Source organism: Chiloscyllium plagiosum, chromosome 1, assembly GCF_004010195.1.
Source record: "Chiloscyllium plagiosum isolate BGI_BamShark_2017 chromosome 1, ASM401019v2, whole genome shotgun sequence".
Lineage (NCBI taxonomy): Eukaryota > Metazoa > Chordata > Chondrichthyes > Orectolobiformes > Hemiscylliidae > Chiloscyllium > Chiloscyllium plagiosum.
Genome location: NC_057710.1, coordinates 7,012,052 through 7,038,733, shown reverse-complemented (window position 1 = coordinate 7,038,733; position 26,682 = coordinate 7,012,052). Strand labels below are relative to the sequence as shown.

The window sequence follows — 26,682 nt, the reverse complement described above, 5'->3', positions numbered from 1 at the left end:
GGGGTGACCTTATCGAGGTTTACAAAATTATGAGGGGCATAGATAGGATAAATAGGCAAAGTCTTTTCCCTGGGGTCGGGGAGTCCAGAATTAGACGGCATAGGTTTAGGGTGAGAAGGGAAAGATATAAAAGAGACCTAAGGGGCAACTTTTTCACGCAGAGGGTGGTACGTGTATGGAATGAGTTGCCAGAGGATGTGGTGGAGGCTGGTACAATTGCAGCATTTAAGACGCATTTGGATGGGTATATGAATAGGAAGGGTTTGGAGGGATATTGGCCGGGTGCTGGCAGGTGGGACTAGATTGGGTTGGGATATCTGGTTGGCATGGACGGGTTGGACCGACGGGTCTGTTTCCATGCTGTACATCTCTATGACTCTAGGATGGTACATGTGAAGGAATTACAATGGTGATGTCAGAGGAGCCATGGTGAGTTACTGCAGTACATCTTTAGATGGTACTCACTGCAGCTGAGTGCTAATGTGAACAATGAAGGAGGTGGATGGGGCACTTATGAAGCAGGTTGCTTTGACCTATGTTCTGTAATGGTCATGATTTCCAAAAGATTCCTTTACTCTAAGGGTACAGCTTTTTAGTTAGTCCTTCCTCATTCTATGAGACCAAATCCAATTAAACCTGACTCTGAGCTCTTTAATATTCTGTCTCAGAGACCCATCTTGTGCAGATTCCAATCATTCAAACTTCATAGTATTAGACTGACTTGGCGAAACCCAAACTAAATGCTAACTAAACTCACTATTATTACTATATCCCAGTTGCAGGTATCTCTAATTTTCTTACTTGTAAGCATGCCCAATGCTAAAGCTACAGTTTGATGTTCTCGAGACAATTTCCATCAATGTTTCCTTCCCCTTGCTGTTTCTTAGTTTCAACCAAACTCATTCCAAATCTTAGTCCTTGGAGTGATCATTCTTTCTTACTAATGTACTAACGTAATCCCTTCTTTTTATCTATCCCCCAAATATAGAATATCCTTGGATAATCTCTCCCTGCAGTCAAATCACATTTAGCCATCTTGTGTTATGATGAAAGGGGTACTATAATGTTTTTGGATTGGGATCAGTTGTGTGGAGGTACTAAGAGATTAAGAAGACGTTTAGCATGCTTGCCTTCTTGCTCAGACCATTAAGTAAAGGAGTTGGGATATCATGTTGAGGTTGTACAGGATGTTGGTGAGGCCACTTTTAGAGTACGGAATACAGTTTTGGTGCCCCTTTTAGTTGAAGGATATTATTAAATTGGAGAGGGTTCAGAAAGGATTTACCAGGATGGTGTAGTAGTTTATAACATCTTGAGGGACACAGATAAGGTGAGAGCAAAGGTCTTTTCCCAATGGTTGGGGAGTTCAAAATTGCAGGCATGTTTTTAAGGTGAGAGGAGAAAGATTTAAAAGGACCAGAAGGGTAACCTTTTAGAACACAGAACATTACAGCGCAGTACAGGACCTTCGGCCCTCAATGTTGCACCGAGCTGTGAACCCAATGTGAAGCACATCTGATCTACATTATTCCATTCTTGTCCATGTGCCTAACCAATGATCATTTAAATGCCCTTAAAGTTGGCCAGTCTGCCACTGTTGCAGGCCACAGAAGACATATCCTATATGGAATGACATGCTAGAGGAAGTGGTGGATGTAGGTGCAGTTACAACATTTAAAAGACATTTGGATCGGTACATGAACAGGAAGGGTTTAGAGAGACATGGGCAGACAAGTGAGACTAATTTAGTTTGGGAAACTTAGTTGGCATGGATGAGTTGGATCGAACAGTCTATTTCTGTGCTGTATGACTATGACCTGAATACATCAGTTCCAAGAAAGCATCTTACTGCAGTAGACTAGCAGGGAGAACTCTTTATAGTGTTAAAAGATAAAGATCATCTGTTTAGATTTATGTCAGAGAGACTAAACCCATTAAAGGTCATGATTTGCATTTTTACTTCAGACCAGAAGATTAAACGTTTTAGTCAAAAAACCCGATTTGGAGGTGCCTGTGTTGGACTAGGGTGTACAAAGTTAAAAATCAAAAAACACCAAGTTATAGTCCAACAGGTTATAGTCCCACAAAAGTGCTTCCAAATAAACCTGTTGGACTATAACCTGGTGTCGTGTGATTTTTAACTCAGAAAAAACATGGTCCAGTTCAGCAAAAGAATCAAGTCAGTTCAGGGAAACCAATCAGCCCAAAAAGACTTCAAAGTATGGAGCTTCAAAGCCAGGAGAATATGAATGCAGGTCTTCAAGTTGCAAGAACTGAAAGGTTTAAGCCATGGTAAATATGACAGTTTCATCCCAGTGATCCTAGAAAGCAATCAAAAGTTTAAAAAAAGTCTCAACAGTCAAAGGAAAACCACTGGAAAGCACCAGACTTAAGCAAAGATTTAAAAAGTTGAGATGGAAGTGTGTTTCTCTGGGATTGAATCTCTGTAATGGGTGATTTTGAGAAGAAACTTCTTCACCCAGAGAGTGGTGGATATATGGAAAGCTCTGCCCCAGAAGACAGTGGAGGTCAAGTCTCTGGATACTTTCAAGAAAGAGATGATAAAGCTCTTAAAGGTAGTGGAATCACAGGTTATAGGGATAAGGCAGGAACAGGATACTGATTAGGGATGATCAGCCATGATCATAATGAATGGTGGTGCTGGCTCGAAGGGCCGAATGGCCTACTCCTGCATCTACTGTCTATGTTGGACACAAGGTGCAAGTGTTAAGACCCTTCTAACTTCTTAAGATCTTTTAAATAAACACAGCTTTGTTTGTTTATTCTTTTTGTGTAATAAACTTGTGCTGAAGTTAAAAACGTCCGCAGCCTCACATGATTATGTTTCAGTCATTAACCACCACATTCACCAGCTGCAAAAAAAAGCAAACATATGATCTAACAAGCCAGGTTTCATTCTGAGAGCTGGTTTCTATAGTATTACCAAACAGGTTCAAAACAATGCATTTAAGTCATCAAAAAAAGTTCTTTCATAACTGCAGCAACTCTTTGTTTTATTAATTAAAATCAATCACATTTTGGCAAATTCAGCTTTTAATTTCTCTCCATTTTGATTTTATTTGATATTTGACATTGCTATTTTTTGTTTATCATTCTTACAGTCCCACAGCCCGGAGACAGGTCCTTTGGCCCAGACTGGCCCATGCCAACCAAAATGTCCTTCCACGCTAACCCCATTTTCTTCCACTTAGCACATGTCCTTCTAATTCTTTCCTATCCATGTATTTACCCAAATGCCTTTTAAATGTTGCTAATGTAACTCAACCACTTCCGTTGGCAGCTCATTCCATATGCGTACCACCCTCTGTGTAACAAAGTTGCCCGTCAGGTTCCCTTTCATTCTTTCCGCTCTAACCTTAAACTGATGCCCTCTAGTCCTCGATTCCTCAACCCTGAGAAAAAGATTAAGTGTATTCATCCTATCCATTCCTCCAATGATCTTTTACACCTCTATAAAGATCCCCCTTCAGCCTCCTACGCTCTGAAGAAAAAAAGTCCTAACTTGTCCAACCTCTTCCTTTAACTCAGACCTTTGAGACCTGGCTACATCCTTGGAAATTTCTTCTGCACTCTTTCTAGTTTAATAACATCCTTCCTATAACAAAGGTGATGAAAGCTGAACACAATACTCCAAGTGCAGCCTCACCAATGTCCTGTACAACTGCAACATCACTTCCCAACTTCTATACTCAATGCCCTGACGATGAAGGCTGGTGTGCCAAAAGCTTTCTTCACTGCCCTGACTACCTGTGACTCCACTTTCAGAGAAGTGCGAACCTGAACTCCAAGATCCTTCTGTTTCACGTCATTCCTTAAGGCCTTACCATTCACCATGAAACTCCCACCTTGATTTGACTTTCCAAAGTGCAAGACTTCACACTTATCAAAATTAAACTTCTACTTCCTTTTATTAGTTTTGCTTCCCTTGAATCTGAACTCCCTTTTAGGTTCCCTTTCCTCTTTGCTTAAACCTAACAGGTCTAGCAAACTTTCCTGGATGCTATCCCTGGTCCTGCCAAGATGCAAGCTGTCCACCTTGCTCAGGAGCCAGCTGTGCCACTATCCAATCTGTTCCAGTTCCGCTAAGACACTGGCGCCTACTTGGCAATGTGAAAAGGTTTCCCAAATGTCCTACCCACAAAATGCAAAATAAATTTAGCCAGACAAACGACTGCCCTATCTTGATCATCAGCTCGGTGGTTAGGGGAAGAAAACAGTAAAATGGGTTTGAAAAACCCTTCAGCCATAATTGAATGGCAGAGCTAAACTTGAAGGGCCCGAATGGCCTCATTTCTGCTCCTATGTCTTATGGTTTTAACGTGATGAAATTTGTTTTCGACAGTGCAATAACTGATGTTTACTTATTGTCAATCCACATATTTATTTTTAGTTTCAATTCAGCCAGGGTCACTTACCTCCTGACTTCATACAGCTATGGACCAAACATGGACAAAAGACCTGAACTCCAGTCATGGCATGACAATCGCTCTTCTTCAGGAGAAAGCAGACATTGACAGTATGGCATTAAGGAACCCTAGATGGAAATGTGTTGCTGGAAAAGCGCAGCAGGTCAGGCAGCATCTAGGGAACAGGAGAATCGACGTTTCCAGCAACACATTTCCATCTCTGATCTCCAGCATCTGCAGACCTCACTTTCTCCATTAAGGAACCCTACTAAAACTAGAGGGGGATGGCAGAAAGAAAACTTTACTTCTGTTGATTGGGATCAAGACTAGCACAAAAGGAAAATAGTTTCAGTCGTTGGGAGATCTGAATGCAAGAGTTCTTCAGGATAGCTTTTTAACACAGTGTGGTGGGAGTCTGAAACGTGCTGCCAGGGGTAGTCGTGGCGGCAGATACAAAAGAGGCATTTAAGAAACTTTTAGATAAGCACGTGAATACGCAAGGAATGGAGGGAAATGGGCCATGCACAGGCAGAAGGAGTTAGTTGAATCTGGCATCATGTGGGGCTAAATGGCCTGTTCCTGTGCTGTACTGTATTATATCCTAGTGTCCTAATCCCAACCTTCTTGATGATGGAGGGAAGCTCATTTATAGGGTCTGAAGTGGGAATGTTCACTTCTGATTGCATGATGTTTACTATCACTTTTGCCTCATTAAGTTCATGTCCATATGCTGCAAAACATGGACAATATTCTAACTTGGGTTGATAAGTGCCGGGTAATATTACTCAGCATTTTGTGTGGTGCAAATGACCATTTTGAACTGAAGTCAATGTAACCATCACCATTTGACATTAAATAGCATTAACATTGCTGACTCCCCCACTAACAACATCCTGGGAGTTACCATTAACCAGGAATTGAACTGGACAAGCAATACAAATACCATTGGAATGCTCTTCACTTGCCTAATAAGTAGATTTTTTTTGGGATGTGGACACTGCTGGCTAGGCCAGCATTTGTTGCTCATCCAGTTAAGTGTCTGAGCATTTGAGTCACATGTAGGCCAGACCAGGTAAGGAAAGTTGCTCTTAAGACAATCAGCAATGGTTACATGGGCACCACTGAGCTGGCTTTCTTAAAAAAAAACAGTAAATTTTATTGAATTCAAGGTTCATCAAACCTACGTCCTCAGAATATTAACATGGGATTCTGAGTTACTAGACCAGTGACATTACCATTACCCCACTGCCTCCCAATCCACAACGCCAACAACTCAAGAATCTTGACACCACCCAAGTCAAAGTATCCCTTTTAAATTGGCCCTCATCCATCACATTAAACAGACAGTGGCTGCAGTGTGCACCATGTGTAAAATGCACTGCTGCAATTTACCAAAGCTTTTGACAAGACTTTCTAAACCCATGACTCTACCACCTGAAAAGACAAGGCAACAGACACACCACTACCAGCAACTTCCTCTCCAAACCATGCACCATCCTGCCTTGGAACTATACCATTATTCCTTCGCAATTGTTCAGTCAAAACTCTGGAAATCCCTTCCTAACAGCACTCTATCACATAGACTACAGCAGTTCAAAAAAAAAAGTTTTCAAGGACAATTATAAAAGGATACTAAATGCTGTTCTGGTCAGCAACACCCATAAACGTGAATGAATAATTAAAAAATAGTGAAGTGGTCAGATTGTATACCATTTACAAAATGCACTATCCAAGCTCACCAAAGCACATTTATCAGCACCTTCCAAATCCATAACCTCTACCACCTAGTATCAAATCAGGGGGAAAAGTAAAATAAATAACACTGCCTACAAAATGTTGAAATGCTTCAATAGTTCAAAATGTTGCTATTAAATCAGGTTACATTTATGTACAATATCTCTCTTGTCCTTTGGGAGAAATACAAAGAAATGTATTCAGACTAATTCTAATCAGATTAATGCCCAATTGTTAAGTGATGCATAAAAATGTCTCTTTGTACTCACAAGAACATAGCAGGCTTGGACAACAACTTACATTTATACATTAGCATGTTGTAGTTAGAAGTCCCAAAATACATAACTGAAGAAGCAGTGTCACATCAAATTTGAAAATGAGCTACAAAGGGAGATAATGGTCAGGCAATCAAAAATTATATCCAGAGTTAACTTCTTAGAGGAGTATTTTAAATGCATAAAGAGAGATTGTTATGATCACAGATGATAAGTGCACTGTACTACTGGACAAAGTCAGGTTCCAGAATAAAACCTGGTTTGATAGATCTTTGTTAATGTTTAATTGGTGACATAATGGTTAGTTCCTGAAACATGTTTAACAGAAGGCAGAAATTATTCCTTAACAATAAAACAGCAGTTTATTATACAGAAGAAAGAAGAGTATAGCTAAATATAGACAGCAGTTAGAATGATCGTAAATCATATAACAAAATAATGTTTCAATCTGTTTCCCAACAATATCCATTACTGAGAAGTCCAGAGAAATTCGATCCCTATCAATTACACCCAGATCCCAGCTGAGGTTTTCCAATTTGCTATGGTTCCAGACAGATTATCACAAATCATTAAAATACCCCAGCAAGGAGGGATAATTTATTCCCATTATTTATTCACCTACACCCTCGGTTGGCCACAAGATTAATTTAGAAACAGATACCTTTATGCCAGGAAAGAGACAAATTAATCAGGCATTCTTGAGTCAACAAAGAGTGAGTTTGTTAAATGTGAGAAAAATGAGCCAGATTAAAATTAAGAGGTGAATCCAAAAATATAGAAGTCAGAGAAAATAGATAAACGGTTCAGTCTCTGAATTGTTTGAGAACAGTAGCTAGTTAAATATTACAGCAATAAAAGTTGATTTCAAGATTCTTAGTTATCCAGCTTGGTTGAGATTCGTTTTGACCATTGCTGAATTATAGAACTCAAAGTGATAATTGTCCTTTTGTTTTCCTGTTTTCTATTGTCTTCTTACTATCTACTTTGCTGCTCATAATAATCTGAGAGTAATAATCCCTTCACCTACACTCCAGTAGAGTTGAAACTGGCTTTTTAAAAATGCAGGGTATCCTCTTACTGAGCTTACTGTTACACACTATCTCATCACTTCTCAATTTCCAGGATTCTAAGGGATCCGCGCAGCCCAGATTTTGGTATTTTGATGGCTTTGGACTGAGAAATCCAAAATTTGGATTTCCACTTTCTCCTGGCCCTCCGTTATTTGCATGTCAAAGGTCAGGAAGAGCATGGGTTACACGTCTTATGAAGTCTAGGCCAACATGGTGAGCATCATAGAAAATTTGAATTTTGATCCCCTTCACCCATTATTTTTGCGTGTTTAATCTTGGAGTTTTGGAAGCCCGAAGAAGAAAGTCTTTATGGAGAGTTTGCATCCGCAGGAGCAAGGCTACATAGAGCTCACATTTTATGAAACTGTTAAAGGTTTTGACAACTTCAATGTAATTGTTAAATGCTGCATTGTAATGCATATGTGCTTTCACTACAGTTAAAAGCAGTTAAACAACATTTGTTAATGTTACAATTAAGTGTTGAGATGCATTTTGGTATCTGTCACATTAAGAAAGCTACTTTGGTGCGTTCAAAACTGAAATAAACAGTGTTTGGGATCTCCAGCAGAACAAGCTGAAGAGATTGAAATACTTGGAACACTTTAAAACTTAAAAAAATCTTTCAGTAGCATTTACTGGGACATTTAATTGACAAGCTGTCTGGCATAGTTTAGGAGAAAAAACACAGTTTCTCAGTTGCAACACACTCCACTGTTAAGATTTCTCAGCAGTTGTTATGTAACATGATGCAATTATAAACACCCGGCTGAGTTTCAAAGTTTCACTCTTTTTTAAAAATATTTGGAGGATGTGGGCAGAAGCCAGTATGTATTACTGTTTCCTAATAAAAGGTGGTAGTTAGAAGGTGGAATTGATCTGCCTTCTTCAATCTCTGCAGTCCCTGGTATGTAGGAAGAGAGCTCCAGGATTTTGACCCAATAGTGAATGAATTTAAGTCAACATAGTGTGCGACTTGAAAAGGAACTTGCAGGTAGTAGTGTTAATACACATATGCTGTCCTTGACATTCTAGTTGTAGAAAATAATACTGAAGGCATCTTGGTGACTTATCGGAGTGCATCTTGGAGTCAGTGAGCATTGTTATCACTGTATGTCTGTAGTAAATGGAGTGAATGTTGACAGTACAGGCTGAGATGCCAAATACTGTATGCAAGCAGGCTGTTTTGTCCTTAATTGTGTCACAGAGTCGTTGCGTCCTACAGCACGGGAGATAGGTCCTTCGGCCCAAACTGGTCAATGCCGACCAAAATGTCCTTCCACGCTAACCCCATTTACCTGCACTTGGCACATATGTCCTTCTAATTCTTTCCTATCCATGTATTTACCCAAATGCTTTTTAAATGTTGCTAACGTATCTCAACCACTTCCGCTGACAGCTCATTCCATATGCGTATCATCTCTGTATAACAAAGTTGCCCCTCGGGTTCCCTTTTATTCTTTCCCCTCTAACCTTAAACTGATGCCCTCTAGTCTTCAATTCCCCAACCCTAGGAAAAAGACTATCCATGCATCTCATGATCTTATACACTTCTATAAGATCGCCCCTCAGTCTCCTATGTTCTGAAGGAAAAAATCCTAGCTTGCCCAACCTCTCCTGTATAACTCAGACTCTTGAGTCCTGGTAGCATCCTTGTAAATTCCTTCTGCACTCTTTCTAGTTTAGAACATCCTTCCTACAATAAGGTGACCAAAACTGAACACAATACTCCAAGTGCAGTCTCACCAATGTCCTGTAAAACTGCAACATAACTTTCCAACTTTTATACTCAATGCCCCGACTGATGAAGGCCGGTGTGCCAAAAGCCGGCTTCACTGCCCTGTCTACCTGTGACTCCACTTTCAGAGAACTGTGAACCTGAACTCCAAGGTCCCTCTGTTCCACTACACTCCTTAAGGCCCCACTATTCACCATGAAACTCCAACCTTGATTTGACTTTCCACAACGCAAGACCTCACACTTATCTATATTAAACTCCATTTGCAATTTCTTGGCCCACTTCCACAGCTGATCCAGGTACTACTGTAATTTCTGACAACCTTCCTCGCTGTCCACGATACTGCCTATTTTACCGTCATCTGCAAACTTACTAATCATGCCTTGTACATTCTCATCCAAATCATTGATACAGATAACAATCAGCAATGGGTCCAGTGTTGACCCGAGGCACTCCACTAGTCACAGGCCTCCAGTCCAATAAGCTTCCTTCGACTATTACCCTCTGCTTCCTCCCATCAAGCCAATGTTGCATCCAATTGGCCAGCTCACCCTGAATTCCATGCAATCTAAACTTCCAGAGCAGTTTATCATATGGAACTTTATCAAAGGCGTCACTGAAATCCATATAGACTGTGTCTACTGCCCTGCTCTCGTCAACCCTCCTGGTCACTTCATCAAAGAGGTCTAACAAATTTGTGAGGCATGGTCTCACACGCACAAAGCCATGCTGACATTTCCTAATCAAACCCTGTCTTTCCAAATACATGGATATCTTATCCCTCAGAATCTTCTCAAGTGATTTACCTAACAAGGTGTGGTCTATAGTCCCCAGGTTCTTCTTTGCAGCCCTTCTTGAATAAGAGCACAACATTTGCTACTCTCGAGTCTTCCGGGACCTCACCCGTGGCTAACGATTATGCAAAATATAAGCCAGGGCCCCCACAATTTCTTCTCTAGCCTCTTGCAGTGTTCATGGATATATCTGGTCAGGACCAGGAGATTTTCCCACCTTCATACATGCTAATACATCCAACACCTCCTCTGCTGTGATATGGACTGTCCCCAAGATAGATCACTTACCTCCCCAAGTTCCCAAGCCTTCTTCAGCGCAAACACAGAGGAGAAATATTCATTGTGGTCCTCGCCCCTTTGCTGCGGTTCTACACATACATGTCCATTTTGGTCCATATGGGGCCCTATTCTCTCTCAAGTTGTTCTTTATCCTTTAATAAACTTAAAGAACTTCTTTGGATTCACCCTAATCTTCTAAGTCAAAGCATCTCATGTTCCCTTTTCCCCATCCTCTTTTCCCTCTCCAGTAAACTCCTGGACCCTCTATATACCTCTAGGGGTTCCCCTGATCCCAGCTGTCTGTACATGATCCATACCTATTCCTATATTCTAACCAAAACGTCAATATCTCTTGTGATCCAGGATACTCTATTCCTGTCAACTTTGCTCTTTTCTCTCACAGTAACATACAGATCTGGAACTTTAGCTATCTCAGTTTTAAAGGATCCCACTTGCTGGAGGTTCCTTTGCCTGCAGACAAACAACTCCAATCAGTCTCTGCAACCCCCTGTCTAATTCCCATCAAAATTCACCTTTGCTCCACTTGAGAACTTGAACTTGTGGACCAGTTTTTTCCATTTTACAATTAATAGAACTATGGTCACTGGTCTCAAAGTGCTCCCCAACTTTCACCTCAGTCACCTGTCCTGCCCCATTTCCCAAGACTGGGTCAGGTTTTGCCCCTTCCTGTGTAGGGCCCTCTATATACTGCTTGAGGAAACTTCCTGAATGCACATAACAAAATCCGCCCGTTCTAAGCCCTTAATAGTATGGCAGTCCCTATGTTAGGAAAATTGAAATCTCCTACTATGACAACCCTACTGCTCCAGCAAGTCTCCCTAATCTCCTGCATATTTGTTCCTCGAATTCTCATTGACTATTCGGGGGGCCTATAGTACAACCCCAATAATGTCACCATCTCCTCCTTATTTCTTAGCTCCACCCACAAAGCCTCATTGGATGATTCTTCAGTTTTTAATCCCTGACTACTAATCTCTTACTGTTCGCCCTAATCATAAATGCAACTCTTCTTTAGTACTCGTGGAGCAGCACCCAACTCATCCCACTTATGTACACATAGATATGAATACAGCAGGAATGAAATTCAGAGGTGCTCTTGCACTTCAAAAGCCACAAATGTACCTGACTCCCTACTCAAGTTACCCTTCAGGTCCCTTTTAAATATTTCCCCTTCACCTTCAACCTTATGCCCTCTAGTTTTGAACTCACTTGGCCCGGGAAAAAGACCTTGGCTGTCCACCCTCTCCATGCCCCTTTTGATTTTATAAACCTCTGGAAGGTCATCTCTAAAATCAACTCTACTGAAACTCAAAGTGGATAGATTATATGGTATTTCAGAATTTTACAAGTTTTACTCATCTACATACCCCTAACCATCTGCCACTGAAGATTATGCCCTACTTCAATTATTCACATTGCTGACCTTCTCCAAAAAATTAAATCTTGGACACCTTAAAATTTCAGAAAGCAGATCAACCTTGCTGCTACCCACACCAATCTCCCCTTGCCCCACAGAAATGTGTTCATGCTTTCATTTGGGATTTGTGTGTTAAAGCCCAATAAAGAGATGATAGATCCCATATACAATTTTGTGAAATCATTTGTGAATGTTTCCACAATATTTTCAATTCCTGGTGCACGTATGATTAGGGCGAACAATAAGAGATTAGCAGGCATTGCTGAATTTTTAATTCAATTTGACTGAGTTATAGCACTGGGCTCTATTTGCCGGCATTAAAATCCCTCAAGTATACAAGTACCACCTTTTCAAAAAGAAAAAGAAAAAAGAAACCTGCAGTTTCAAATTATCACAGAAGGCCCTCATCTTTACTATCAACTCCTACAATCAAGTGTATACAGATAGTCTAAGTAGCAAGTTGTTTCAAAGCATATGCAGCATTAAAACAATACATTCCTCTCAATGATACTTCTCAGTTGGATACAAACAATACTTAAGGTCAAATCAATTCCTCATTTCATCTGGAGGAAAATAAGACAAACTCTCTTATCATCTCTGTCCACACTAGTGATAATGAGCTCCTGATATTCCAATATCTCAAATTTAAAATTCTCACCCATATGTTAAATCTTTCCATGGCTTATGCTTTTTATTGCTTGTTTTCACGAGTGCTGTTTGGCCTCATGCCTGGACTTCTCTTATGCACTTTGTTAAGGCTCCTTCTAAAACTCTGACAAAGCTTTTTAGTAACACCTCACAATTTACTCTATATTTCTTAATTCCTCTCTGGGATGTGGGCATCACTGGCTGCTCAGCATTTATTGCCTGTCCCTAGTTGCCCTTGAGAAAGTGGGGCTGAGCTGCTTTCTTGAACTGCTGCACTCGATCTGATGTAGGTTGACCCACAATACCATTAGGGAAGGAATTCCAGGATTCTGACCCAGCTATGGTGAAGGAACAGCGATATATTTCCAAGTCAGGATGGCGAGTGGCGTGGAGGGGAACTTGCAGAGGGTGGTATCTGCTAACCTTGTCCCTTTAGATGGAAGTGATTGTGGGCTTGGAAGGTTCTGCCTGAGGATCTCTTAGGTTTTGTTCAACATGGAGAAGTACTAAGGGAGGATGGTATGGTTTCCTTGCCTCTGTTTAACCTGAAGCCACAAGATTTCATGAGGTCCGGAGCCAGCGTTGAGGATTTCCAGGGCAACTCCCACCCGACTGTATATCACTGTGCCACCATCTCAGCTGGATCTGTCCTGCCAGTGGGACAGGACATATCCAGGAATGGTGATGGTGGTGTCTGGGACATTGTCGTAAGGTACGATTCCATAAGTATGACTATATCAGGCTGTTGCTTGACTGATCTGTGAGACAGCTCTCTCAGTTTTGGCAGTAACCCCTGAATGTCAGTAAGGAGCACTTTGCGGGGTCGACAGGGATCTTTTCCACTGCCTAAATTGATGCCAGGTTGTCCAGATTTCGTTTCTTTGAGACTTTGTAACGATTAGTACAACTGAATGGCTTGCTAGGCAATCAAAAGTCAACCACATTCTTGTAGGTGTAGAGTCACATATAGTCACCAGATTAGGTGAGGACGGCAGATTTCCTTCCCTGAAACAGATGGGTTTTTCCAAATATCGACAATAATTTCATTACAATCATTAAATTCTTAATTCCAGTTTTTTTAATACTCATGATAACACCACTCGGTCATTTCCTCCCTGTTTCTATCAAGCATCTTAGCATTTCTACACAATCATGGAAGGTAAAAGAAGGCACACCATGAAAATTGCCATTTCACATTTGCTTCATGATTCAAGCATCAAATCAAAGCCTGAAAAATTAAATTATTAACTAATTTTGATTTAAAACGTTTGCATTCAATATCAAGAGAAAAAACTGTTGCACAGCTCCCCTTTAGGTGATTTGCTTAAAGATCTGCTTCCAGTCCTGCTGCTCTAAAAATCTGCCAGGCATATATGTCCAAGCTGTTCTTACAAAGAGTGATACTTTGATTTTATCAATAATCTTAGCACAATGATGGCGTGTTTCATTTTAAAATGTAGATTTTTGGTTGAAACTCCACGCCAGAGATTTGGCGCCTAATAATCTAGACTGACACTCCAGGACAGCAATGTGGCAAATGTGAATGCTGCATTGTTCCAGATAATATCACACAGATGATGTGTTAAAACAAGGCTCTGCCTGCTCAAGGAGATGGAAACAATTGCATGGCACTGTGAAGAAAAACAGCTATGTTCTGGTGCCCTGCACACACAGCCCTCAATGATTGAAACATTCCATCTGTTTGTGAAACCTTGCTGTGTGTATTTGTCATCACCACAACAAGGGCTATACTTCAAAGTTAACTGAACAGCAGTTAATCAGTTTGAGACATCCAGGGGATATGAAAGACACTTTATGAAAAGGTGACTGCATTTCTGTAGCATCTTTCATGACTGCAAGAACATTCCTACAGCCAACAAAATACTTTTTGAAACATGAGTTTTACTGAAAAGGAGAGACATGGCTGTCAAAGCTATTAATCTTGTGTTCATCAGGACAGACAAATTTGCAAGCCATAGAAGGAATTGGTTCAAAAGAGTCAATTCCACTTCAGGCCTCATTCGTTCATATTTCGTAAATGCTGATTACTCTGAATGCAGAAAATGAGCATAAGCATCCAGTGATATCAGCTGGCCTTAATAAGTTACAGGAAGCGTTTGTGCTTGAGTCACTGGCGTTGCCATGTTCTGGTGCAAGCACAGACTGCACCCACTGGTCACCACAGGGGTTGAGCAAGAGACTGGGGGAAGTCACGAGAGGCCAGCAAGGCTGGTGGGAAGGGAGAATCCCCTCCATCAGAATAACAGTCTCACCACCTAGCCATAATTCACAATGGCAGAGAGCCATTCACAGGCACAGTGTGGGTGTTTGCAGTCGCTTGCTTGTTCCATGTTCCTGCCCTTGCATTGACACTGCATTACCTAGTGACGACATTCACAATAAACACACCCATAAATACAATTCAAGTGGACTGCTGCCTGCAGAGATATCAAAGTGAAGCAATGACTTTTCGCTGGTATCACATTCAGATGCGGATGTGGTGGCAACCATCTTTGCTGGTCATCTTGATGTTAATAACATACACTTCATTTGTTTAATCCAAGCACAAAGTGCAATGCCTAAACAAATTATTTTCGGCTGCAAAGGGCGGGCCCCTTGTATGATGAAGGGCTTTTGCCCGAAACGTCGATTTCGCTGCTCGTTGGATGCTGCCTGAATTGCTGTGCTCTTCCAGCACCACTGATCTAGAATCTGGTTTCCAGCATCTGCAGTTATTGTTTTTACCCCCTTGTATGAAGTGCATAGTGTTGATTAAACATTAGTAGGCTACAGGGCAAACCTGATCAAAAATTTAAAATTGGTCATTAGTCTAATTATAGCACGTTTGGGACCGTTCAGCAAGTATTGCCCAAATACAAATTCATGTCTAACATCTAAGACACCATGTTTGAGTTTTGCAAGCACAGCCTGGTAGAATATGGTCAGTACTTGATTGCAAACAAAGGAAACTGCTAGCTAATACTTAGGCACATAGGGACAGGAGTAGGCCATTCAGCCCGTTGAGCCTGCTCCATTATTCACAGAGATTATGGCTGACCTGTGGCCTAACTCCAGATAACTACCTTTGGCCCATATCCCTTAATACCTTTGCTTAACAAAAACAAATCTCAGATTTGAAATTAATGACTAATCAAACATCCACTGCTCTTTATGGAAGAGTTCCAAACATCCATCACTCCTTGTCCATGGAGGTGTTTCCAAACATCTCTTCTGAACAGTCTGGCCATTCTCTGCCTATGCTCCATTGATCGAGAAGCCCCAACTAATGGGAATTGTCTTTTCCTGTTAATACTTGAAAACCTCAATCAGATCAATCTTTAACCTTCTAACGTCAAGAGAAAACATGTCTACGTTGTATAAACCCTCCTCACACTTAACCCCTGAATCATTTTTGCAAACCTACACTGTACTCGCTCCAAGCACTAAAGAAAGGACATATAAATACCAGGTGGGACTGACCATCAATACTTTATTGAAGACACACTGACAATGTCACCTAGCAAGGCTATGAAATATCTGCAGTAAAACACACCAGCTCAAAGAACAAATCTACTGACCTCATCCACAGCCCAAGCTACAAATCTTTTCAAAACTTTGAAGTATTTTAGAAAGCGGGCCATAACACCAGTGCTTCACAGGAGGCTCACTGATGATGTCACCTAGTATAGTGATGAAACGTCTGAAAACGAACCTTCCAGCTCAGCAAGTAAACTTACATCCTGATTTAACCTTGCTAAGGGCAGCACAGTGGCTCAGTGGTTAGCACTGCTGCTTCACAGCACCAGGGTCCCAGGTTAGATTCCAGCCTCGGGCAACTGTCTGCGTGGAGTTTGCACATTCTCCCCGTGTCTGCGTGGGTTTCCTCCGAGTGCTCCAGTTTCCTCCCACAGTCCAAACATGTGCAGGTCAGGTGAATTGGCCATGCTAAATTGCCCGTAGTGATAGGTGCATTAGTAGGGAGGAGGGGAACGGGTCTGGGTGGGTTACTCTTCGGAGGGTCAGTGTGGACTTGTTGGGCCGAAGGGCCAGTTTCCACACCGTAGTCTACCATAAGGAACCTTGTCCTACGCCTTACTGAAGTCCATATAGATCATGTGTTATGGCCGGCTTGGGTTGATGATGTCATCTCCTGTGTTGGTGACGTCATTCCCTGTTCTTGTTCTCAAAGGGTGACAGATGGAGTCCAAATCAATATGTTTGTTAATAGAGTTCCGGTTGGAATGCCGTGCTTCTCAGAATTCTCGTGTGTGTCTCTATTTGGCTTGTCCTAGGATGGATGTGCTGTCCCAGTCAAAGTGGTGTCCTTCCTCATCTGTATGTAAGGATACTAGTTATCGTGGGTCATGTCTTTTTGTGACTAGTTGATGTTCATGTATCCTGATGCCCGAAACGTTGATTCTCCTGCTCCTTGAATGCTGCCTGACCTGCTGTGCTTTTCCAGCACCACACTCTCAACTCCATATAGACCATGTCCACCATTCTGCCTCCATCAATCCTCTTTGTTAATTCTTCAAAAAATCCAATCAAGCTTGTGAGACAATTTCCCATGTAACAAGTCACATTGGCTATCCCTAATCATTCCTTGTCTTTCCAAATACATGTAAATCCTTTACCTCAAGATTCCCTCCAACAACTTGCCCACCAATGTCAGATCACTGGTTTATAGTTCCTGGATTTTTTTTTATCATCTTTCTTAAATAGTGGCACCGTGTTTGCCAACTTCCATTCTTCCAGTACCTCATCTATGATACAAACATCTCAGTAAAAGGCCTGGCAATCAGAACTTGCTGGGAAGCTAGGGAGACAAGATACACCAGATCAGGTCCCAGGGATTTATCCACCTTTGTACATTTTAGGACATCCAGCACCTCCTCCTCTGTAATATGGTCAATTTTCAACTTGTTGCTAATTATTTCCACACTGTCTATATCTTCCATATCCTTCTCCACAATAAATACTGATGGAAAATACTCCTTTTTAGGTGTCTCCCCCATCTCCTCTGGTCCCATACAAAGGCAGCCTTGCTGATATTTAAGGAGCCCTATTCTCTCCCTAGTTAATCTTTTGTCCTTAATGCATTTGTAGAATTCCATTCGATTCTCCTTAATCCTATTTGCCAAAGCTATCTCATGTCCCCTTTTTGCTTTCCTGATTTCTCTCTTAAGAATACCCCTATTGTCTTTATGCTCTTCTAGGATTCACTCAATCGGTGCTGTCTACACTGAACATATGCTTTATTCTTAACCAAAATCTCAATTTCTCAAGTCATCCAACATTGCCCTTGCCCTTCACTAGCCTTGCCCTTCACCCCATCGGGAACATACTCTAAACTCTTGTTATCTCATTTTTGAAGGCTTCCCATTTTCCCTTTATATCTGTGAACATCTGCCCCCAATCAACTTTTGAAAGTCCTTGTCTAATACAGAGAATGTGTATAGGGTATAAGCAGGCAGAGAAAGAGTTAAGTTCTGAGTTTTGTGAAGCAAGAGGTTCAGCTGGGCATGACTCAGATCAGATAAGAACTTGCAGTTAACAATGGGGTGCTGGAGGCAAGGCTAATGGGTTAACTAGGTGGAAAAACAGCCATTTAACAATATTGGAAGTATTCAGTATGTAACGTCAGCTAACAAGGCAAAAAGTATCCATTGTAAATATCCATTGTATGAATTCAGTTAACAAGGATAAGAACATCCATTGTATAACAGTAAAGGGCTTGGTCTCTGCAATTGATACTCATTGATTGTAACGGGGGCAGGTTTGGAACGGTTTGGAGGGTGGGGTTGAACGGGGTTGGGCGACGGGGTTGGACAGGGTGGCACGCACTGTGTGCTGCAGTCTCCTGAATTGGGAGCAGACTTTAAAACTCCAAGCCCCAGAGGAAAGACATTTCATCAATTATCCAAATAATCAATTATCCCGACGAAATAGTGCCCGCCCATCTCGTTTGGATAATCGAGTTTCCACAGTATATAGTTCATTGAGAAACTGTTGTTCGAGAGAAGACCATGAACCAATGTCCCTGTGCACATGGGTAATCGTTCTCTCTCCCTCCAGAGTCCGGAATAAAGATGAAGGAGGTAAAACTGCTCTGTGTTTCTAAGCATTTTGCTTCGACTGAGGGGGATGTACAGGCTAGGGGAAATGTAGAATAATAGGGTAGGGGTATGTGTCTGGGTGGGTTACCCTTCAAAGGGACCTTGTGAACTTGTTGAGCCAAATGGCCTGTTTCCACACTGTAGGGATTCTAATGATTCAACTTCCCTGGATGTATTCCCAGGAATATCCTGTCGAAGTACAGCCGTAATGTTATTCCCCAATCAAAAACACCACTCCCCCTCCTCTCTTGCTCCCTTTTCTATCCTTTACTAAGCATCTGTACCCTGGAACATTAAGCTGCCAGACCTATCCATAACTGAGCCACATCTCTATAATCATATTTAAGATTTTTTTTTAAATCAACCTGCTCAGACTGACACACTTCTGCAGCAGGTGGGACTCCAGCTTTCTGACCCAGGGGTAGGGGCTTTATCACCACTCCACAAGAGCCCTTGAATGAATATTTTCACTTGCCTATAATGATGTCCCTCAGAAAAGAGAGGGCCAGTTATAGTAGTGAGCAGAGGAGTATGAGAAATCTTAGATTGTCACTAGATCCTAAGGACATGTGATGAGCTCAGCACAGTTGAACACATGCCTGCTTTGTATATTTACCTCGCTGCAAGAGGTAACTCTACTGTTGGATGTTAATAATCTGTGCGTGCAGCAGGGCATGCAAGTGGCAACCCTAGTGACGCTGACAATAGCAAACTGGTAAAGCAAATGCAACATTGTTTCAGTTTGAAAGTAGATTTGTCTCCAAACATTCTTTTCTAACTGTTCTCTAACTGCAACTATTTATGTGGTCAAATGACTGAAGGAACATCCATTCCATACAAATGCAACCAGCAATTTAAGATCACTGTCCAGAAGGCATGTATTAAATATAAATACCCTTTAATTCACATATTCCTACAACAAAAAAATTTGATACCAATAATGAAAAAGTGAAAATAAAGACTTGCTATCCATTATCAGGAGTTTCTTTTTTTAAAAGGTATATTGTGAATACATATTCAAATGACAGGCAAAAGCCATTTACGCTGGAAACTGCAGCTACATATACATATATTTGTAGGATACAAAATATCAATGAAAGTTAATAAGGAATTGCAAAGCTTAAAACACTGTACTGAGTGTCTCAACTGTCACCATTATAGGTATCTTAGTACTTTGAAATGGAATATAATGGTCCTCATCAACTGAGTACAGATATTTTTTCAGGCATGATAAAGGTAATTCAGCTCAAAGAAAAGCAAAGAAATGTGTCTCCAGTTATATGTCTATCCTCATGATTATGGATTTAATTGATATAAAAAAAACACCATAAGATGGAAGAGCAGATGTAGGCCATTCAGTCCATCGAGTCTACTCTGCCATTCATTGAGATCATGGCTGATCTGATCATCCCCAACTCCACTTTCTCCCTGTAACTCTTGATACCCCGACGGATTAAACAGCTCTCCCTCTCTGGTTTCAGTATACTCAAGGACCCAGTCTTTACAACATGGCATAATGGCTCAGTGGTTAGCATTGTTGCCTCACAGCACCAGGAAGCCGGGTTTGATTCCACTCTCAGGTGACTGCCTGTGTAGAGTTTGCATGTTCTCTCCGTGTCTGCATGGTGCACTGGTTTCGTCCCATAGTTCAAACGTGTGCAAATTAGGTGGATTAACCAAGCTAAATTCCCCCCAGTGTCCAGGAATGTATAGGCTAGGTGGATTAGCCTTGGGGAATGCAGGGCTACATGTGTGGGGTGGGTCTAGGTGGGATGCTCTTTGAAAAGTCAGTGTGGATTTGATGGGGTCAATGGCCTGCTTCCACACTGTAGGGATTTTATGAAATTCTATGAACCCTCTGCAATAAAGAATTTGACATTCTTTGAGGGAAGAAATTCCTACTCATGTCTCTTAAGTGGGTAATCTCTTTTCTGAGATTATGCCCTTTGGTTCTAGATACTCCCACAGAGGAAAACAAAGTCCCCTACAATTAATGTATGTTTCAATAAGATTGTCTTCTTAATTTAAACTCCAAGAATATATGCCCAACCAACTCACCATCTCCTCTAAAAACAGCTCTCTCCCTGAATGTACCCTGAATGAACCTGGTGAACCTTCTCTGGACTGCTTCCAATGCCAGTCTCTTTCCTTGGATAACGGGACCAAAACTGGCATAGTATTCCAGCTCTGGTTTATCTAGTGCCTTGCATCGCTTTAGCAACACTTTCCTATTTTTATACTCTATTGACCTTGAAATAATGGCCAGAATTCCCTTGCCTTCCTCATCACCTGAACTTAAATTTTTGTGACAGTACATGGAGTATTGTAGACTTACGCATTTGCCAGGTTAATACTTTTCCCCCAACCAATAATTACGAAACCGATTAGGATTTCATAAAGTCAAAAAGCACAGAAACAGATCTTTTGGTCCAACCCATCCATTCTAACCGGGTTTCCCAAACTAAAGGAGCCCCATATGCCTATGTTTGGACCATATCCTTCAAAACTCTTCCTGTCCATGTACCTGTCCAAATGTCTTTTAAACATTGTAATGAACCTGCATCTACCACTTACTCTGGCACTTTGTTCCACCTATGAACCACCCTTGGAGAGAAAAACTTGCCCCGCTGATCCCTTTCAAATTTTATCTCCTCTTGCCTTAAAATTATGCCCTCTACTTTTGAACACCCCTACCCCTGCTCTTCACCTTATCTATACCCCTCATGACTTTAACCGCATCTCCTCCACTTCCCGCTCCTCCGCCCTTGAGCCCCGCCCCTCCAACCGCCACCAGGACAGAACCCCACTGGTCCTCACCTACCACTCCACCAACCTCCATATACATCGTATCATCTGTCGTCATTTCCGCCACCTCCAAACGGACCCCACCACCAAGGATATATTTCCCTCCCCTCCCCTATCAGCTTTCCGTAGAGACCACTCCCTCCGCGACTCCCTTGTCAGATCCACACCCCCCACCGACCCAACCTCCACTCCCGGCACCTTCCCATGCAACCGCAGGAGGTGCAACACTTGCGCCCACACCTCCCCCCTCACCTCCCTCCAAGGCCCCAAAGGAAACTTCCATATCCGCCACACATTCACCTGCACCTCCACCCACATCATCTACTGCATCCGCTGCAGCCGGTGTGGCCTCCTCTATATTGGGGAGACAGGCCGCCTACTTGCGGAGCGATTCAGAGAGCACCTCTGGGCCACCCGGACGAACCAACCCAACCAACCTGTAGCACAGCATTTCAACTCCCCCTCCCACTCCACCGAGGATATGCAGGTCATTGGACTCATCCACCGCCAAACCACAACAACCCGACGGTCGGAGGAGGAAACCTTTTATCTTAGCCTGCTGGACACACTTTCCTCATTCCTAAAGAAGGGCTCATGCCGGAAACATTGATTCTCCTGTTCCTTGGATGCTGCCTGACCTGCTGTGCTTTTCCAGCAACACATTTTCAGCTCTGATCTCCAGCATCTGCAGTCCTCACTTTTTCCCTCATGACTTTAAAACAAGCTCAAGACAATTTATCAATGGGTTCATCAATCCCATTTTCAGACATTCCATTTAGCTCCTTCAAAACTCCTACCATCCTGCCGCATATGAAGATGAAACTTTTCTGAAACTGGTTAGTAATGTGAACCATTAGGATACACAATTGTTGTTGTAATGAAAGATTCAAAAATAGTAGCTGCAGAACCAGGAGGACGAGTGCTTCCCCCAGTTCCACTGAACTCAAAACACACATCCTCTTGTCACCTTCTCCTGGAAAAACCTGTAGTTCTATGTGAGGCAAAATGATCCAACAATCAACTTTAGAAAGGGCATAAATGATGTGCAGTACCACCACAGGTGCTAATAGCCTGGTGAGGTAACCAGGCCAGAACGTGTTTTAGTGCTAACAATGGGAGCTTGAAGTGCAGAGATTGATTCAAGGCTTTTGCAAGATCGTAAAAGGCACTTTAGAAATGCAGGTCTTTTCATTTCCTTGATGAACAAATGCCTCACTGACCATGCCGTGCATATGAAACATGGCGAAGCGATCTTTAAAACCTCTGATAAGGCAGAGCAGCAGTCCAACCAATAATACCTACTTAGCAACAAATCTGAATTAATCTGGAGAGTGGAGGTACATTGCTAAGAGAGAAAATACAAAAACAGCAGAAACCGACACTTACCATCGTGAGAGATGGTTTTCCTGGGAACTGAATCCTTAGCCAAGCCCAAAACGTAGGCTCCCGTGGAACACAAAATTGCAACGTAAACAGACAAAACTGCAGATCCTCCTTTCATCATGCTGCTTTCTTTTTTAAATAAAATCCCGAAACTAAATGAAGAGAATCCCAAAATGCGACGCCCACTGTTATTTTTTCCGATTCTCTTTCCTGGTTGTAATTTGCATCAGAGTCGTCAATATGATCACACAAAGAAACAAAGTACACCCAAGGAGACCAGGTGTTGGAAAGAAAAGCCCTTTCCCTCTTACATAATGCATTTAAAACAAACTTTTCGTAACTAATTCCTGCTTTATATTCAGATTACTGCTCACACCCAAATCCTCCAGAGTTCATGAAACTTTTTACTCCTTTTGAAAGAGAGAGAAAAAAAATTGATGTCGACAGTCCGCAGCATTACGCAGTCGCTTTTTGTTAATGTGTCTTTTCAAGCATTGCAACAACGCCAGGTAGCGCAAGACGCGTAAATCAGAGGGCGGACTGAATTTGAGTCACAGCCTATCTGTACCTAAGAAAACTCCACCCTCTTCCATCCGTTCCCAACAAAGATACCAGGAGCCTTATCTCCTTTATGAACGCTTTACTCCTATTTAAACTGCACTGTATGACTCATCGTGTTTGGTCCAGTCTATCGTTCTTTTATCTTTTGAAAGTTTGATGGCATCTCTACGTTCCCCAGGGCAATTAGTGTGGGCAATAAATGTCGCTCGAGCCAGCGATGCCCACCTCCCCCTTCCATGATCTTTTAAAAATCGTACATTCAAAATATCGCCAGTGGAGGGTTACTTAAAACAAACAGCGATTTCCTCTCCCTCACCCCTCCCCAATCACACACCCATCCAGAACAAACTTCCTTACACTCATAAACTTCAATAAGGCTTTTAATAAGACCTCACATGAAAGACTGGTTTAAGAAGTTAAACACCAGTTGGATACTGGGCAATTTGGCAAATTGGATCCAAAATTAGCTGGTGGCAGGTAGCAGAGAGTGATTGCCAAAGGGTGCTTTTGAGACTGGAAGCCTATGTCCAGTGGCATACTACAGAATTGGTATTGGGTCATCGAAATTTGTTGTGTACACTAATGTTCTAGGCATGAATATAGAGATGGCAAAAACAGAACTTTCTGAGAAACTCAACAGGTCTGGCAGCATCTGTAAAGAGAAAGGAGAATTGACCTTTCAAGTCCAGTGAGGATTACATGTTGAACAGTAGCACACTGGGAAGCACTGCAGATAACAGAGACTCAGTGTGCATATACACCAGTCCATTAAGTATTGGGAACAGGTGGACAAAGTGACTCAGAAGGCATATGGTGCACTTGCCTTTCTTAGTTGAGGCATAGATTTTATAAGCAGGGAGGTTATGCTGGAACTGCATTAAACATTGCTTAGGCGACAGCTAGAGTACTGTGTGCAGTTCTGGAATTCACATTGTAAGAGAGATGTGACAGCACTGGACAGGGTACAGAGATTTAGGCAAAAGTGAGGACTGCAGATACTGGAAACCAGAGTTTAGATCAGAGTGGTGCTGGAAAAGCACAGCAGGTCAGGCAGCATCCGAGGAGCCATAGGGTACAGAGATTTGCCAGCATGTTGCCTGAGCTGCAGAGTTTCAGTTATGAAGAGAGATTGGCATACGGGCTACTTACATTATGTGGAGATCCAGTGATAGGCTGGGTTGGACAAAGTCAGAAGTCACATGACATCAGGTTATAGTCCAACAGGTTTATTTAAAATCACAAGCTTCCAAGTGCCACTCCTTTGTCAGGTATTAGGCAAGGCATTGAGTACAAGGGATGTGGGGATTATGATGGAGTTGTACATAAAATTAATTAGGCCAGATTTGGCCAAATTTAGAAGGGGGTCAATAACCAGGGCAGTTTTAAATTAAGGAACTGGAGGTTTAGAGATGATTTGAGGAAAAACATTTCACGCAGAGAGTTGAGAGTTTCTGGAACTCACTGCCTAAAAGGGTGGCAGAGGCAGGAGACCTCAAGACATTTCAGAACTATTTAGAAGAACTCTTGCAATGCCAATAGTATGCAAGGCATCAAGCCAAATGCTCAGAGATGACCAGTTTGAACACGAAGGGCTGAAAGGCCTTTTTCTGTGCTGTTAAAATCTCTAATAAATGACAGAGAATACATTGGATCTGTGAGGAAGGAGTGGGGGAAAGACAAGTTATTATATCAGACAATAAAATAAAAGCAAATTACTGCAGATACTAGGGACCTAAATTAATAATAAAGCAAGCAATGCTTGAAAATCTGAGCAGGTCTGGTAGCATTGGTGGAGAAAGAAACAGTTAATGTTTAAATCTAATATGAGTTCTTCAGAACCAAAGGGGTCTGAAAAATTATGGCTTTTAGATAATTTGCAGAGATGTTATGACATACTTCTAAAGCAAGTGGGGCTTCAACCCAGGGCTCCTGGCTGAGATGTAAGGACACTACCAATACCCCAAAAGATTACTTATAATGCAGTTGTCATTTTTCTACCATGGTGAGATTTGAATCCATGTCTCCAGAATACTATTAATTTGTGGAAAAGCTGGCATTGGACTGGGGTGACTAAGTTAAAAATCACACAACACCAGGTTATCATCCAACAGGTTTGTTTGGAAGCATTAGCTTTCGGAGCACTGCCCCTTCATCAGATATCTGTCAGCTAACTTTGTCCAGAATACTAGACTGAGGATGTGAATTACATGTCCATTGATATTACCATCATGCCACTGCCTCTCCCCAGGGATGGCTTTTATGTTGTTGATAAATCAGGAGAGGAAGCAAGTGGAACACAGAGTGAGTATGCTCAGAAGAGAGAGGTAATACAGAAGATCAAGAATAGGTGTTAATGTCATTGGAAATGGAAGTCAGAGGTTACTGTAGAGGTTATGCCCCGATAGCATTCCAGCAATAGTACATAGTACTGAACATTTGTGCCCCAGAATTGGCTTCACTCCTGGCCAAGCTGTTCCAGAACTGTTTCAACACTGGCCTCTATCCAGCAATATGATACATTACCCACATATGTCCTGTCGACAATACATAAGAAAAATCCAATAATTGGCCAAGTAATTTCCCAACAGTCATCTCTCAACCATTAAAGTGACAAAGCTATAAAGAGGCACATAGTCATCAGTATTGGCTTGTTGACATTCAATTTGGATTCGGACTGCCTCACAGCTCTAGATTTCATTACAGCCTTGGTCCAAGAGCTTGACTCAAGATAGATAGTGGAGGACTGCCTTTATGGACACACAAACACATAAACAAGGAACAGGAGTAGGCCACTCTGTCCTTTGAGGCTTCTCCACCATTCAACAATCATGGGTGATCCAATTTTAACCTCAACTCTTGCATGTCCGTCCTGGTAATGAATAAATTAGGTTCCCTACAGTGTGGAAACAGGATCTTCGGCCCAACCAGTCCATACTAACCCTCCGAAGAGTAACCTACCAAGACCCATTTCCCTCTGACAATGCACCTAATACTATGGGCAACTTAGCATGGCCAATTCATCCGACCTGCACATCTTTGGCCTGTGGGAGGAAACCAGAGCACCCGGAAGAAACCCACGCAGACCACGGGGAGAACGTGCAAACTCTACACAGACAATCATCTTAGGCTGGAATTGAACCTGGGATCCTGCTGCTGTGAGGCTGCAGTGCTAACCACTGAGACACTGAGCCACCGTGCCGCCCCTTCTTTTTATCTTGGAGTAAAGATGATCACCAGCTCCTTTACTCAGTCATTAGCCTTTTTTAAACCTCCTCATACCCCTCTAACCTTATATTCAAATAATAAATGGAGAACTTGTTCACCAACATTGAAATGTTCCATTCAATTGCATCTGCCAAATGCCCCCAGTCCTCCCTATCAATATCATCCCCTTAGTCATCATGAATCTGTCAACCC

The 26,682-nt window shown here is 42.0% G+C and overlaps 1 protein-coding gene across 1 annotated transcript in view; it reads right to left on the bottom strand.

The window, feature by feature from the left end:
* sema4f (sema domain, immunoglobulin domain (Ig), transmembrane domain (TM) and short cytoplasmic domain, (semaphorin) 4F) overlaps positions 1 to 23,223 on the bottom strand; it is a 240,280-nt gene extending 217,057 nt beyond the window's left edge. The window contains exon 1 of the mRNA XM_043691726.1: positions 22,708 to 23,223. Within this exon, the coding sequence (XP_043547661.1) occupies positions 22,708 to 22,825 (118 nt within the window). The 5' untranslated portion in view covers positions 22,826 to 23,223. The remainder of the gene's footprint in view (positions 1 to 22,707) is intronic.
* Positions 23,224 to 26,682: the final 3,459 nt, after the last annotated feature.